Source organism: Anabrus simplex, chromosome 8 (assembly GCF_040414725.1).
Source record: "Anabrus simplex isolate iqAnaSimp1 chromosome 8, ASM4041472v1, whole genome shotgun sequence".
Lineage (NCBI taxonomy): Eukaryota > Metazoa > Arthropoda > Insecta > Orthoptera > Tettigoniidae > Anabrus > Anabrus simplex.
Window position 1 is genome coordinate 11,403,056 of NC_090272.1, and position 16,286 is coordinate 11,419,341.

Here is a 16,286-nt window from a genome sequence, read left to right on the forward strand (position 1 = left end):
CCTGTGCCAATTGGCTGGGAGGGAGACTGGAGAAACCTGTGTGGAGGGAGAAAAAAAAGGAAATTCCATAAAGGGAAAGAAAAGAATGGGGGGATGAGGCAGACAAACAAAGAAAAAGAAAGGAACAAAAAAAAATAAATAACACTGGGAGCAATAGACATTTCCAGACCAGATGGAGAATAGAGAGAAAAAAAAGCAGAAAGAAGAGGTGGTAATAACAAGAAAAGGAAAACACAGGGCAAAAGAAAAGAAGATCAAGATATGAAAGTTATTAAGAATAAAAGCGCTTGAGCTGATTTAGATGAAGTTTTTTAGTATCAAACAAATCAGTAGTAGATTGCAAATATACAGTGACAGGAGTAGGGAAAGACAAAATACGGTATGGTCCAAGCCATCGAGGAGCAAGTTTGGCAGAAGTGGCATTAAGTGCCGAGCTGTGTGGATGATTAGCAACGAGGACTAAATCACCAATTTTAAAAGTGGATGGCTTATGACGAGCATTATAAGCTTTTTTGTGGACCTGTTGAGCTTTTAACAATTGATCAAAGGCGTCTTTCCAGAGTAATGAAGAGGATGGCTGATCAGAAGATTCAAGGAGGTTGTGCAGATCCCAGGTTAGAGAAAGAGGAGTTTGAAGATCACGACCAAGAAAGAGCTTAGCCGGAGTCTGAGCAGTAGAACTATTGATACTAGAATTAAAGGCTAACGCCAAAGAAGAAAGATGAGAATCCCAGTCTTTCTGGAAAGAACTATGAAATATAGATAAAGCAACTTTGAGATTACGGTGATACCTTTCCACGGTGTTGGACTGAGGGTGGTAGGGAGAAGTCAAGATACGTTTGATACCCAGCTGAAAGCACATATTAAAAAAAACACTTGAAGTAAAAATAGAAGCATTATCAGAAACTATATTAGCAGGCAAACCGGTAATAGGAAAGATTTGTTCAGTGAGTAAATTAATGATGATCTTAGTAGAGAATTTCCGTAGGGGTCGAAGGATTAGAAATTTTGAGAAGGCATCCAACAAGGTAAAAATGTACAAGTTGCCACGAGAAGAACGAACTATGGGTCCAACTAGATCAATGAAAAAGGTTTGGGCAGGATGAGTGGGTGGCAGGGCAGAATGAAGACCAGCAGACTTTATGTTTAAAGGTTTAGATGTTTGACACAATTCACAAGTTTGAACAAAATTGCGAATAGATTTGCGCATTTGAGGCCAAAAGAAAAGAGAGGCAATACGGTTGTACGTTTTAGTGATGCCTAGATGCCCGCCCACAGGGGAGGAATGATAATATTGTAAAATCATGGGTTGAAGAGCCTGTGGAAGCACCACTTTAGGAGAAGCTTTCTTAGTGGGTTTGTAAACCAAAAGATCTTTAAAAATAGTAAAGGGACCCTGATAAGAGGGATCAGAGATGGATTGAGTTGGATGCAGAACTGATCGGTGAGCTGATGCGACTGACAGGATTGAAATGAAAGAGGAAAGTCTGTTAACGAAAGAACAGCATGAATGGAGGAAGATGAAGGCATCATAGAGAGATTCGGGGGTAAATCGTCAGTAGTACTTGACTGAGGAGTGGAAGTGTCAAATAAGCGACTAAGAGCGTCAGCTACAGAATTCTCAGTGCTAGAGATAAATTTAAGGGAAAACTTGAATCTGGACAATCGCATGAGCCAACGGCCAGTTCTACCAATCTTAGGTGCGTTATGTAACAACCATGAGAGAGCCTGATTATCTGTCTTAACAAGAAATTCTTTATGTTCCAAATACTCCGCAAAGTGTTCAATAGAATTTAATAAAGCCAAGGCTTCACGCTCGAAGATAGAATATTTTCGCTCAGTAGGAGAAAGAAGTCGACTGAAATAGGCGATAGGTAGAGGAACATCATTAACAACCTGTGTTAGAACACCAGCAACAGCAAGATTGGAAGCATCAGTATGTATTTCAAAAGGTAGGGAGAAATCAGGAAATTGAAGAATGGGAGCATGCATCAAAAGAGACTTAAGCTGAAGAAAGGCGTCCTGTTGAGATTGAGTCCAAATGAAAGGGACGTTTTTACGTTTCAGTTAATTGAGAGGCTCAGCAATGTGAGAAAAGTTAGGAATGAACCGGTGGTAGAAAGAAACCATGCCTAAAAAGGTGCGTGTTTGTTTGAGATTTTTGGGAGGTGGAATATTAGAGATAGCAGAAGTACGTTCGGGATCGACAGCTACTCCCTGAGATGACACAATGTGACCTAAGAACTTTATAGAAGTTTGAGCTAGAGAAATTTTAGAGGGGTTAACTGTCAGACCAATAGAACGTAGTCTGGAAAGAACTTGGTGTAGATGCGACATGTGGGACTCAAAATCTGGGCTAAAGATTAAAAGGTCATCAATATAAGGATAGAGAAATTTGTACTTGAAATCTGAGAATAAGGAATCCACTAATCTCTGCATGATTTGTGACCCCAAGTTCAATCCAAAAGGAACTTTTGTGAACTGAAAGAGGCCATTTGGGGTGATGAAAGCAGTAAGCCGACTGCTCCGAGAGTCCAAGGGGATTTGGTAGTAAGCAGAATTGAGATCTAAAAGAGAAAAATATTTAGCTTTAGAAAAAAAGTGGAAAGCGTTTTGCATTTTAGGAATAGGATAGGAATCATAGAGGATTTTGGAGTTTAATTTACGGTAGTCAACTACCAGGCGCGAAGAACCATCAGGCTTGTCGACAAGAAAGGCCGGAGAGGCATAATTGGAAGAAGATGGGACAATGGTACCATCCAGAAGCATTTTGTCAATAATGTCATCCATTTTGGCCATCCGAGGAGGGCTAAGATGGTAAGGAGACGAACGAACAGGTGTTTCATCAAGTAAATCAATGTGAGCCTGATAATTAACAACGGAGCCTAAAGTATCTGTGATAACATCGGCAAATTCAGATTTCAAGGCCTCAATTGCATCTAGTTGGGGAGCAGTGGCATAAATATGCTGATGACTGAATACATGGTTCATAGGGAAATCGAGGGGGTCTACCAAAGGAATTTGAATGTGTGGATTGAAAAAGAAAGAGATAGAGGCCATAGCAGTATTATAAATAAGGCCAGTATGAGCAAAAAAATCATATCCCAGAATAACAGGAAGTGAACAATTATTAACCACTTGAAATTCAAACGGCCAAGAAAATTGGGAAATTTTAACATTAAGTTTTAGGTGACCCATGATTTCAAGAGTGTGCTGAGATATGGAAAGACATCTGATGGTAGAAGGGCGCAATTGAAGATGCGGATGCGTTTGTAAAAGTTGCTGAAAAAAGGAGAAACTGATAAGGGAAATTGCAGAACCTGAGTCTAAGAAGGCTAAGGAGGGAATGTTATGTAACTGTACAAGAGTATACGACTGTGATTTAGTAGCAGGCGAGAAAGTTGAGGAAACATAAGGCAGATTTTGCCCAAGAGGTCGTGAGCTGCCTACTGACGACGGGAATTGAAGTTTCCCAAGGTAGAATTGGTACAATTTCGTGCGAGGTGCCCCATAGCCTGACACCGATAACAGCGAAGGCGAGAAATATCACTCTGAGAAGGTGGACGAGTGGTAGAAGGCATGCGAGTTGTTGATGTGTTAAACTGGGGAGGTGGGGTAGACGAATAATAAGAAAAATTGCTACGGGTATTTAGAATATCTAGTTGAGCAATGTGGTAAAGCTGAGGAATAGTAGTGGGTGGCGTAAAGGGATTGATGATTTGGCGGAAAGCTGGAGAGGCATAAAATCGAATAAGAGAAATAATTTCCTGGGAATGTTGAGCAATAGCTAACACATCAGAATAGCCGATAATGGAGTCAAGATAATCGTAAGCTGATTCCTCTGGACGTTGATGACGTCTGATATATTTGTTACTCAGCTGTTGTCTAATTTCATAAGGCAGAAAATAAGTATGTAAAACCGAGCGAAAATGAGCCCAATCATGAGAAGACTTCATATACTGGAGCCAAAAATTACTAAGATGACCAGAGGTTTTTGGATAAAGCAACGAAAGCAATTGGGAAAATGGAGCCAAGTCCGTCTGTAGAAATTTGCGAACTAAAAAAAGCCACTGTGTCAAAGTATCAGGATCAGTAGACTGAATGAGGGGCACCTGATCGAGACATTTAGTCAAAATATGGAAATTAAGTGGTTGATGTGAAGAAGGGGTGTGATGATATGGAGATTCATAAAAATATTGCTGAGAAGGGGATGGTGGTGGAGTGCGCAAATCGGGAGAATAATGCTGTGCTGGTTGAGTTTTATGGGGAGAAGGCGGAGGTGCTTGATTAAGTGGAAGTTTGGATTCGGCAGTAAAAAGAGAAAGATCAGGATAGAGAGGGGTGTTAGGTTGAGGCGGGGTTGGTAAAGGTTCAGAGGATGAACTAGAAGAAACAGTAGTAGTAAGAGTACTAGACGTGGAAGTAAGATCAGAATTACAAGGGAGAAAAGGATTATAAGACATATTAGTAAAAGGATTTGGATCCGAAAAATTGAAATGGGGATCAAACGAAATGTCTGAAGTGTCTGAAGTATAAGGAGAAAAATTATCAGAAAAATAAGCCGTGTTGAAAGAGATGACAAAAAGAAAAGCAAAGTCTAGCGAGGAAAAACACTAAACCTCAGAAGAAAGAAACAAAAGAACTAAGGCAGTAACAGGGTGAAGATTTAGAGTGGTAGTAAACTGCGACTTTATACTCTGCTACCATGTGTAAGACCCCTTTATGGGGGTATATGCATATATGAATATATTTATTCATAAATCCAGCCAAGGGAAATCCAAAGTATCGGTGACACCGAGTGCTTTCAAACAGTAGGGAATAAATTTACGCAATGAGAAAAATGCCAAATTGAGAATTGAGGCCGTGGTAAAAGGGCTTCTCCTAATAAACATTCCAGAGTAAGCGCAGATGGCGCAGTGGAAACTATGCTAGATAATATTCAAAAAAAATTAAGAGAAAATGGCAGGAGAAATAAGGGACATGACAGGTGAAATAAGATGAGAAACCAAGATAAAATTTGGAAATATATATATATTAGAAAAATCAAATCAAACTCTTACAATATTAGAAGAATAGAAGTCAGTACAAATACGGAATTTTCCCAACCACAAATAATACAAATAGTTACATCAAGAGTAAAATATTCAAGAAAACGAAAGCAAATAAGAGAAGGGGCCAGGAGAGGAAAGGGATGGACAAAAAGGGGATGAATGCAGTTTTAAGAAAAATGTTGAACAACGAGAATAAGAAAAGAATGTTCGCAGTTACCAGATTGAAATATACCAACATGAAGTCTACTAAGCAAAATCTAATGTCATATGAAAGTTGCCACCTCTTCAATTAACACCCGAATAGGCACGAATAAGCGTTGTCCTACTGGCGTAAGTCACTGTATACTATAATGAAACAGCCTCCAAGTGTACCAAAACATACATGGTGAAGCACTAATTAACCACAAGTGTGTATAGGAGTCGCAGAATTGCGGAAATACCACACGCACATTTTGAAAGCAAACAGTCACTGGATAGTCTATAGAGGCTTTGAAATTGAAAATGCAAGTAAAATCTCGGCCTGGAAATGCACTGCTCCCAGTTAAAATTTGCAAATAAAATAGCTCCAAATGCAACACAGCATTATTTACAATAAGGACATATTTAGTTTGTCATACCTCATCTTGTTGCCTGCTGCCATTTCTTGATGTATACAGTACTTTTGTATCCATCTCTTGGCACAGGCCAGAGTAAAGTGTAGCTTTCACCGAAGCCCCAGTCTCATCGATGGCTGTGACAATATGGAAGCTGCTGGGGTATGGGTGGTGCTTAGTAATGGCATTCAGAGCACGACTAGTGCATCTGAGTGTTATGAAAGGTGTTGCTCATAGGGTCAGTCGTGCTGCAATAGCACTTTCTGACCCAGTGAGGAAAGCAATGGCAAACTACCTCACTCCTCGTCTTGCCTAGTACGCCTCATTTTGGTGCTGCCATTGGTTTTTGCGGTTTCCTTATAACCGCATAACCTTTGGTGGTGCTATTTGAGGATCCAACCAGCCTCTGGGCTGATGACCTGACAGACAGACACCTCATCTTGAACCAAGTAGTTCTGCCCAAAAATGGAGAGTCCAGGGCACATGTCGCTAAAGACGGAGATGATGTTGAAGGTTCCTCCCTCCACACAGGCCAAAGTCCATCTCAACACATTCAGAGGAAGGCCGGGTATTTATAGTGTGGAATAATGAGACATATGTCTGGAATATTCCAGAAGTTAGTGGAGCATGCGTGACAAAGCGGACGATGTCACATGACGTCAGGCAGCGAAAGGGAGGTTAGTTTATCGTCGGTCGTAAAGGTGGATAAAGCAGAGTTCGTGCAAGGTATGATATGTGCAAATCCACATAAGTATGTAAATTCCAGTTGAAGAGAAAATGCGGTGTGTATCCAGATGAAGGTAAGTCCATATTAATTGTAGAAAAAGGTTATGTGCGTGGCGAGGTTGATAACAGTAGTTGCCGGTGAGGTGAAGAGTCCGTTACAAGAGTGTTCTATCTAAGGTAACTCGTAGGTATTTAGGGAATCTATTATGCCTCAGTAACTGATTTCCAATGTACACCTGCAATTGTTTGTTAGCCATCTTGCTGTTTAGATGGAAGCAGCATACTTCTGTTTTATTGGCATTAAGTCTTCACAATTTAAAGTACTGTACCAACACTTTTATCTCGTCCGTTAAGGTCATCTCAGATTTCTCGAATGTTGTATCTCTGGTAGCCATAGCCCAATCATCGGCATATCCAAATTTTCTTGAAAATGTTGTAGGCATGTCTGAGATATATAGGCTAAATAAGATTGGAGCAAGAACAGAACCCTGAGGAAGTCCATTATTTAGTGATCTTTTGGTGCTCACAGTATTCCCCATACGTACTTGGAAAAGTCTTTGGCTTAGCATATTATTCAAGAGCCGGGCAATCGTCTTACATGGTATCACTTTCAGAAACTTGAAGAGTAGGCCATCCTTCCAGACTGTATCATAGGCTGCTGTCAGATCAGTAAAAGCCACTGATGTCTTAAGCTTTCTCTGATAGCCTGCTTCTATGTAAGTTGTAACAGACATTATTTGGTTTGTGGTGCTTCTGTTCGGTCTGAATCCTGCCTGCTCCACTGGGATTTTCTCGAGGATCTCTGGGCCAATTCTATTGAGAAGGAGCCTTTCTAGTAATTTATATGTCACACTAAGCAGGGCAATAGGTCGATAGCTATCTGGTTTTAAAAATTAAATAACTGGAAAGGAGGTTCAACGTATTCAATACTCAAAAGAAAGAAACGTAGCAATCACATTTCTATTTAAATGGGACCGGTTTCGACCTTAGTCTAGGTCATCATCAGCCATAAAAACATATAAAATGTTTATGAATGTTGGAGGTCAGTTCCACACTCTGTTAGGCACAAAGACACGACACCACATTCTGTCCTGCATAAAGTCACAACCCTACTAATCAACATACGAAGATCAAAAAGGCTTGAATTCGCAGACGAACAGATCTGTAGTAGAAAGCTGCCAGCTCCCGGTGACCAGCGCGGCACACTCAAGGTCACGCGCTGCGGCCAAACACCAAAGTAGAGTGGAGAACGTTTCGAAGGTCCAGAACCTGTCACGGCTGCGGGAAGCCAATTACGTATATAAAAATATACGACGCCAATTAGTACAACTGAATGAGCACCCGTACTCCAGATAAGTTCTTGGTAAACAGTTGACTTGAAAAAACAATTGTAGAGAGAAGAAAAAAATGTAGTAAAAAGCGCAATATCGGAAAACAAATGAAAACTTATATGCACAGTGCGCTATTTTTTAAGAAGAAAACATTTTTAGGTTATGATTGAAGTAGTCGAAGTTGGCGCAAGACAAAAATTTGAAAGAGGAGAATAAATTAAACTAGGAAGAGTGATAGTGAAATAAGAGAAAGAATAAAAGAAATTGAAGTTAGATGGTAATGAGGAAAGATAAGATAGGGAAATGAAGGAGGGGTAGTTTAAGGTGGGTTAGGAGGGTGGGTTATTGGAGGTAGAAAATGTGGGTGGGAACTATGTAAGACATAGAAAATAGAATTGGGGTTTTGGAATTTGGAATTTTTGAGAAGAAGAATTAGGAAGTCAAAAAGGATATTGGGTTTTTCAGAAATGTCGTTTAAATTGAAATTAGGGTTGAAGTACTGGTCAAGGTGGATAAAGCAATTTTCAGTAATGTTTAAGAGGGGGCCTTTGTTAATGATTTTAAGTATGTTTATGTCATTGTCAATATTGGTGAAACTATGTTTGGAGTCTTACAGATCTGTTCGTCTGCGAATTCAAGCCTTTTTGATCTTCGTATGTTGATTAGTAGTGTTGTGACTTTATGCAGGACAGAATGTGGTGTCGTGTCTTTGTGCCTAACAGAGTGTGGAACTGACCTCCAACATTCATAAACATTTTATATGTTTTTATGGCTGATGATGACCTAGACTAAGGTCGAAACCGGTCCCATTTAAATAGAAATGTGATTGCTACGTTTCTTTCTTTTTTGAGTATTGAATAGGTTGAACCTCCTTTCCAGTTATTTAATTTTTAACATCAATAATTTCAATACGGAACAATGAAATTTTTATCTTTAAAAGCTATCTGGTTTATCGCTGGCTTTGCCTTTCTTCAAGATGGCTATGATCTTTGTTTGTTTGAATAGCTTTGGCAGTTGCCCACTCTGTAGGATGTTCGTGAAGAAGGTGGATCAGGAGGGATTATAGTAAGCTGCCTAGCTTGTCATAGGTATGACATCCTAACTAGTGTAAAACCTTCAATTATTATGTTTGGTATATTTTGGTTATACAGTTGAACCTGACTTATACGTATATTAAAGGGAAGAAGAACATCTACTTGGAACTGAGAATTACTTAGAAATCAGACTTACACAATACATCACATATTTACTGAAAAACCAATGGAATAGACCTACATGTATAAATCCTTGCAGATAATAAATACATTTACTGAAAAACCAATGGAGTAGACCTGCATGTGTAAATCCTTGCAAATAATAAATACATTAAGACAGAAAATATTATTTTGAACTTGGTCCAGCCTTGTTTGGCTTGTTTCACTTTTCTTGCATTAAGAGTATAAACCTCCTTTTGCAACTTAGTAATGAATTCAAAGCATTTTCACTACAACTTTTTGCACTGATGTAACGCCTACACACATCGATTGCATTTAACACTTCACTCAGTTGAGGTGTTTCAGGATTCAAGTCGTTATCTCCATCTCCATCACTGTCACTATCGCTTGTAGCTGGTCGATCACCACCGCGTTGTTGACATACATCAGCAATAATGTATTCATCCGGTAGTTCTCCACATACAGCCAGATTATCATCGAAATGCACAAAAGTATCAAATTCTACACCCTCCGGTAGCGTTAGCTCATTGCCAGACAAAACTTCATCCCCATAATCATCATTGGAGGCAGCCCCTTCTAGTAAGACACCAGCTTTGCGGAAACAGTTGCTGATTGTGGAGGATGACACCTGCTTTCAGGCAGTCGAAATAAAGTCCATAGCTTGTAGCAAATTAATGGAGATAGGTTCATTTCCTGCATCACTCAGTGTTATCAAATGTTGAACCAGCATTTTTCTATAATGCACTTTGAAATTTGCAATGATGCCCAAATCAAGTGGTTGTAGAACACTGGTATAGTTAGGAGGGAAAAATTCCACTCAGACATTCTCCAGAACGATTTCAGGTGGATGTGGTGCACATCGATCCATAAGAAGAAGGATCTTCTTCTGTTTCTTTTTCATTTTAATGTCCAGTTTTTTCAACCACTGTTCCATTAGAAGCATAGTCATCCAAGAATTTCTGTTGGATTCATATTCCGTAGGTTTTGTTTTCGCACCCTTAAAACACTTCGGATTCTTCGATTTTCCTATCACAAGTGGAGGAAGTTTATCAGATCCATCTGCATTGGTGGCGAGAAGTACTGTTACAGAAATTTTACTTTTCTTCCCTCCATGGCATCAGCTGATGTTTTACTGGGAAGGAGATTGTAGAATAGGCTGGTCTCATTACAATTGTAGATGTTTGAAGGCTGATAATCGCTTACGATACCCGGCAGAACCTCTTCTCTCCAGTGTTGCACCATGATGTCGTCCACAGCTTTTGAGTCACCGCAAATTGTTCTCCCTGTGATTCCATGACGCATCTTTAAATCCTTGCAACCATCCTGATTAAGCCTTGAAATCAGCAGTGACACTCATCTTTTTAGCTAAACATATCGCCCTTGCCTTCAGCATGTCGCCACTAATTGGTAGAGCTGCAGCCCGCTTTTGCTGGAACCATGTGAAAAGTGCTTTCCAAATCTACGTACCTTCCTTCTTGCCGACGACTGCACTTTGCTGATTTTGAACCCAGTTTTGAGAACTTATCCAAAATAGCGTTTCTTTTACTAATGACTGTACATAGCGTTGTATAAGCAATCCCTAAGTCTGAAGCAATTTCAGTTTTTGTTTTGGGTGGATTAGCGTCCACTTCTTGTATAAATTTTACTTTTTCATCTAGGGTATAACTTTTCCTTTTTCTGTTCTCCATGGCTACTCAAAGCAACTGAATGTCAAAGCTACTGTTCAACAGTAAACACCACATACCGGCACCGTGGACATTTTACTTCTCTGTTGTTCCCACGAAAGAAATTCTCATATTCAAACAAATTTACTGTATTTTCTTTTGTTTTCGCACCGAAACCGCCCACTTTGCTTGTAATGTAACTTAATCTTTGGCGGCATTGTGAAGCTCAAAAACGACAAAGGTAGAGGAGGAGCGAGATAGAGAGAGAAGAGGACTCGATCGGTTGGCCTTTGTTAAGCCGCCAGTAAGTAAGTGTAAATCATGTCACTCGGCAAAACTCTTTGTGTTCTGTTTCAGCACCGAAACCAGACCGCTCTACTTCCGCCTTCACCGACAAAGTGGAAACTTCGTAAATACAGTAGTTTCTTTTAAAAGAGCACGTGCTCATTACAATTACGCAAAACTCAGATATATTTCACTGACACTTAATACGTATAACAGCGAATTACGTATAAACGGATTACGTATAAATAAGGTTTAAATAACACACCTTTAAATTACATTTTGCCGGGACCTAAAGGAAATTACGTACAAGTACGAATTACGCAGAATAGAGTTACGTATAAAGCAGGTTCAACGGTATTTTATTAAGTGCTAGATTATCTTTTATTAAATGTTAAATATGATTAATACATGGTTTCCCTGTAAATATGTATTATAAATTGGTATAACCTCAAATACGTATTGTGTGTAAGTTTAACCTCAAAATCTGTATAGTCTAAAGCGGTAGAAAACTCTATAATGTTCATATATTAGATTTATTCTGCTATAATTTGGTATATATGAAGGGTTCTGGAAACTTACTGTAAGGTTTATTATCCAGATACATGTAGAGAGACATTAGGAATGTTTGAGAGATTCCCATGTGTATTGGTAAACAGTAAGGGAAGTTCTAGCTGGATCCATTACTGTGGAGTACTCCATTCGACTAGCTGGTCGATCGATGTTTCGAGTGTTCCATTAGAGTGTTGTAAGAACTCTACCAGAAAGCGATAATTGTAGACTGTGGATTGAACAGTATATGTATTGAGCCATCAGTCAGTGAGGCGGTCGGTTCAAGAGAGTGTATGTTATACAATAGTGTGCGAGTCAGTGTTGTTGATACCTGTACTTGGCAGAATTGAGTTCAGGGTACTCTGCTATTAAGTGTTCTTATGTCACTTGCTAGTGTGTATAATTGTGTGTTGTGGCTTACAGTGACAATAAATTAATTTACACAAGGAAGTCAACGTGTTCTCGTGTGATATTTATTTACATCAAATAATAACGCATTTGAGAGCGATAAGCTTTTGCAGATGACTTTGCTATACTATCAGAAAGCCCAGAGGTCACAACCATCCAAATTAACCCCTTGGAAAGAATTGCCAGCCAAACAGGACTAAAGATCTCAAAGGAAAAGACCAAATTCATGACAAACATCAAACATGGACTGAATGGACTAGGAAAAAGGCCGCAGTGGAAAATTGTATCTCAAAAATGGTGAGAACATGTGGATTAACAAAAGACATCTTACATTAACAAGTGGAATGCCAAAATAAAACACTACAACAGGGTCTCTCAAACACTCAAAATCTCATGCATGTAAACCGAGGCATCATTCGGACCACCTTCTTGGGGTGACTCCGTTAAGCGCGGCTCAACTCTGTTCGGATGATGGAGCACTGTAGAGCAAGGGAGGAAAGGGGACACAGGCAAGGCAGCGCTATTGTTGGTAAACTTAACCTTAATGAGTCCTGTATTGACTTGTCTAAATGTATTAAAATAGTTTGTGTTGGGTCCATCTTTTCAATACACCTTTTTATTCATTCATACATGTTTCAGGAACATAATGCATTTAAATAGTTTTTTAACAGATTTACAGCACTATTGCTCAAGATCTGATCTAGGAGTGGGGGTCTGCACTCGAGTCAACCTTGCGCCGTGCAATTCACCAGTGCGTGCACCCTGCGAGGCCCTGCACTACAACATCATGGTTGAAACAGAATGCCTGTATGCCTCTTCCTGAACTACAAGTTGGAGAAGCTAGAGGTCTTAGAAAGAAGCAGCTTCAGAAAAATGATGGGCGCTGTACAGACTTAAGGCAGATGGAAACTTCGGAACAACAGAGAATTTTACCAGAAGGTGGAGAGAATCTTGCAGACTATGAAGAGGAGGAGGCTGGCATTTCTAGGACATTTGTACAGAATGAACGGAAATAGATTTACCAAGCAGATATTTGATTCTTTCTGGAAAAAGGAGACCACTACACCATGGATTAATGAAGATATGGACAGGAGGTCCAAATGTTAGACAGAAATAAGTTTAGGAATGCAGTGAACAATGTGGATGGGTTTCAAGCTGAAGGAAGAAAAACAACAACAGAAGCAGGCCATGGAACACGTGAAGGAGTATTGAACACAGAGAGAAAGAAATGACATTGTAGAATAATTATAACTGGTCACTTCGCTAGTAAAAGAATAAAGCTACTGCACAAGTACACTGATGATGTCATGGGAGCATGACGTAACAGAATGTTACCGACAGACTAGCCAGTTAGGCAGAGCATTGCACCACCTTGCTGCGCTCTTCGCTAGATTTTGTTAAGATAAGTTCTAACTTTCTATTAAAAGCGTATAATCAGATCTTAAACATAGGTAAATGTTTGTACATTTCTTAATGTTAGGCTAGCTGGCTGGTTCCTCAGGACTTCATCCTCCAGTGACATCAGTGTTCGTGAAAGTGTGTAGCATTATTATTATTATTATTATTATTATTATTATTATTATTATTATTATTATTATTATTATTATTATTATTATTATTATTATTATTATTATTATTATTATTATTATTATTATTATTATTATTATTATTATTATTATTATTATTATTATTATTATTATTATTATTATTATTATTATTATTATTATTATTATTATTATTATTATTATTATTATTATTATTATTATTATTATTATTATTATTATTATTATTATTATTATTATTATTATTTCCTAATTTTCATCAATTCATAATATTAAAAAATTAAAAGTGGATCTAATAGGATCTGAGATGTTATTTCAAGTATGAAACAAGTTGTTCTGTTTCTAATTAATGGTATCTTTTTCAGGTATAATTTGCTAATGTTTTCTCTTTTTTAAAGGTATTTTGTCCAAATTTATGTTATATTGAATTAGTTTTGACAGACTGAAGTAGCTCACAGTTACCTAAGTTAGAACTGAAGAAAAATGGCTTCCATTAGAACTAAAAAATCCATTTTAATAGATGTTATATTCTTCTGGGTGAAACTGCTGGAAAATGCGGCAAGATGTTTTCAGAAGAGACCATTCTGTAAACCCAAAAAGACCATCATGTCAAGGTTGTTTCTGCAGACTGAACACCCATATTCATGGAAAAAATGGGATTGATGAGTGGAGAGAGTGTTTAAAGACTGCAGTGGCGTTCAGAGTTGTTCTTTAGTTTCCCTCTACCCGTTCTGACCTGCTATTGTATTTATTTTTTGTGCACTGTACGTGATAATTCTTCAGTTTTAGTTTCTGTGAACCTATTGTGATTAATTGATTGTTGATTGTTTTAGTTATTAGGTGGTGTGACGTCAACACAGATTGTGGCTGTGTTGCTAAAACATTTGCACCAGATGACACCATTTCTAGCATGTTACACACAGATGACAAGGCCGTTACTGAAGAAATTAGTTCATTTTTGGTCTGGTGGTGAAGAAACTGTACGTGTTGTGGCCTTTCTCTGCCTATTAAAGATTACTACCGGCCAGCAGAAAGAAATCTTGGAAAAAGTACTGAAAGTAAGTTACATTAATCATATTCCTGAAATTGTCTTTGATTTTGTAATGATCACAGCCAACTAGTTTTACCAGGTTAAATTTTATGATGATATTAATGTAGAACATATTTTGAATGTGTTTGTTTATTTCAATGATGTTTGACTGTATGCCAACAACAGCACCATCAGCCGTCATAGATAACCTCGAGGCGTGCCGGGGGATTGAGGAGTGAGGTAGTTTCCTCTCACTGAGCCAGAAGGTGCATGTGTTCACCAACCGACCCTATGAGTGTCGTCTTCGCACCTTTCATTACCTGTCACTTTCAGAATGTCAGAACCAAAGATGAGACTGAACTTGATTTAGCCCATATCAGGTGAACACTGTATTCTACCAGAGATGGATTCGGGCAATATGTCTTTGACACTTTTGTGCAAATTAAATTCTGCATGGTACTATTGACATATTTATTTGTTTCTTAGGTACACCTCAGCTGGCCAACTTTCACTGGCTGATACATGTATGCTCCACTTGTTTGCACTTTGCAGATGTCTCTGGTGACTAAGCAAACCTGTGCCACATACATTACATCTGATGCAGGACATGGCATTGTTTTCATCTTTGACTGATGTCTATTTCCTGTCTTCGACACACACATTCATATTGAACAACAGCAGTTGGTAGTTGTGCACCAGCAAGAACGATCTTCTTCATCTGATCTTTATGTCTGGTGCCATCAGACCTTCTGCCATTACCCAGTTTATTATACACGATTTGCCGAGGAAGTTTGTCTGTCATCTACCATGTGCTGGACGTGTCCAGTCCACCAGTAATGATGTGCTATCTCAAGAACCACGGCACTGGATGCATTTGATGATCATAAACTATGTGAATTTTTGTTGGTGGAAACTTTCCAGTTTCTTGATACCACAATGTTATAAGGTCTGGGTTTCACATCCATATTAATGTTGAGTCAACAACAGATGTACATCATGTTTGATTGTATTTTCTTAGATTGGATTTGCAGATATTTAAAAGCTACATGAAGCAGTCATATTCTGTTTTCCACATCCATCTGTGAGTGCTGTTTACTGAGAGAATGTTCCCGAGATATGAGAAGTTATCTGCTTGTTCCCAGAGATGGTAGTACCAAAATCTGGGAAAACAATTCCAGGAACGGGCTGTGCAAACACTTTGGTTTTCTGCGAGTTGATAGTCGGGTCAAAGTGTTCATATGCACTGTTGAATTGGTTGACAAACAGTCACATCTCGTCAGGTGTATGAGCTGGAAGAGCATTGCCGTCTGCAGTTCACTGATCTGGGTGCGTGTAATCTGGCCTGGTATAGGGCAAAACATGTAGGTTCAAGTACATAAGACCATTAGTAATATGACATTTTTCAGATAAGACATTCTCATGAAGCACCTGTCCAAACATACCATCATGATGTGCTCGACCAAGTCCAACAAATGTTCAGGGCTGCAAATACACGTTACAACCATGCACATCACATTTCTGGGCACTGTAAAAGGGACCTTTTCCAGATCATAAAACACTGAAAGCAGATTTTTTATTGTTGTTCTCTACACTTTTCATGTAGTTGTCTGACACAAAAGATTGTATTGTTGGTGCCTCTGGACTGAGATTCTGGAAGTATCTTCTCAGAAACTTCTTTAACACTCCAGTGGTCGCGCAGATCGCAATAGTGATCCAGCCGTTTAGTTTTTTTTTTTTTTTTTCGCTCCTGTTTGTTGGTGTGACTGTTGACCTTGACCATCTGTGTACCTTCCTTGCATCCCGTCCCCTCTTTGACACGCAGTAGTCTGCTAACCTTCACTGTTGGTGTTGCATTATAAAGCAATTTATTCTT

At 38.8% G+C, this 16,286-nt stretch overlaps 1 protein-coding gene across 5 annotated transcripts in view; it reads left to right on the top strand.

Moving 5' to 3' along the window:
• Noc2 (Nucleolar complex protein 2) overlaps positions 1-16,286 on the top strand; it is a 219,037-nt gene that overhangs the window by 123,552 nt on the left and 79,199 nt on the right. For all 5 annotated transcript variants that reach the window (XM_067152694.2, XM_068229011.1, XM_068229010.1 and 2 more), the window contains exon 7: positions 14,217-14,441. In XM_067152694.2, coding sequence (XP_067008795.2) covers positions 14,217-14,441 — 225 coding nt within the window. The remainder of the gene's footprint in view (positions 1-14,216; positions 14,442-16,286) is intronic.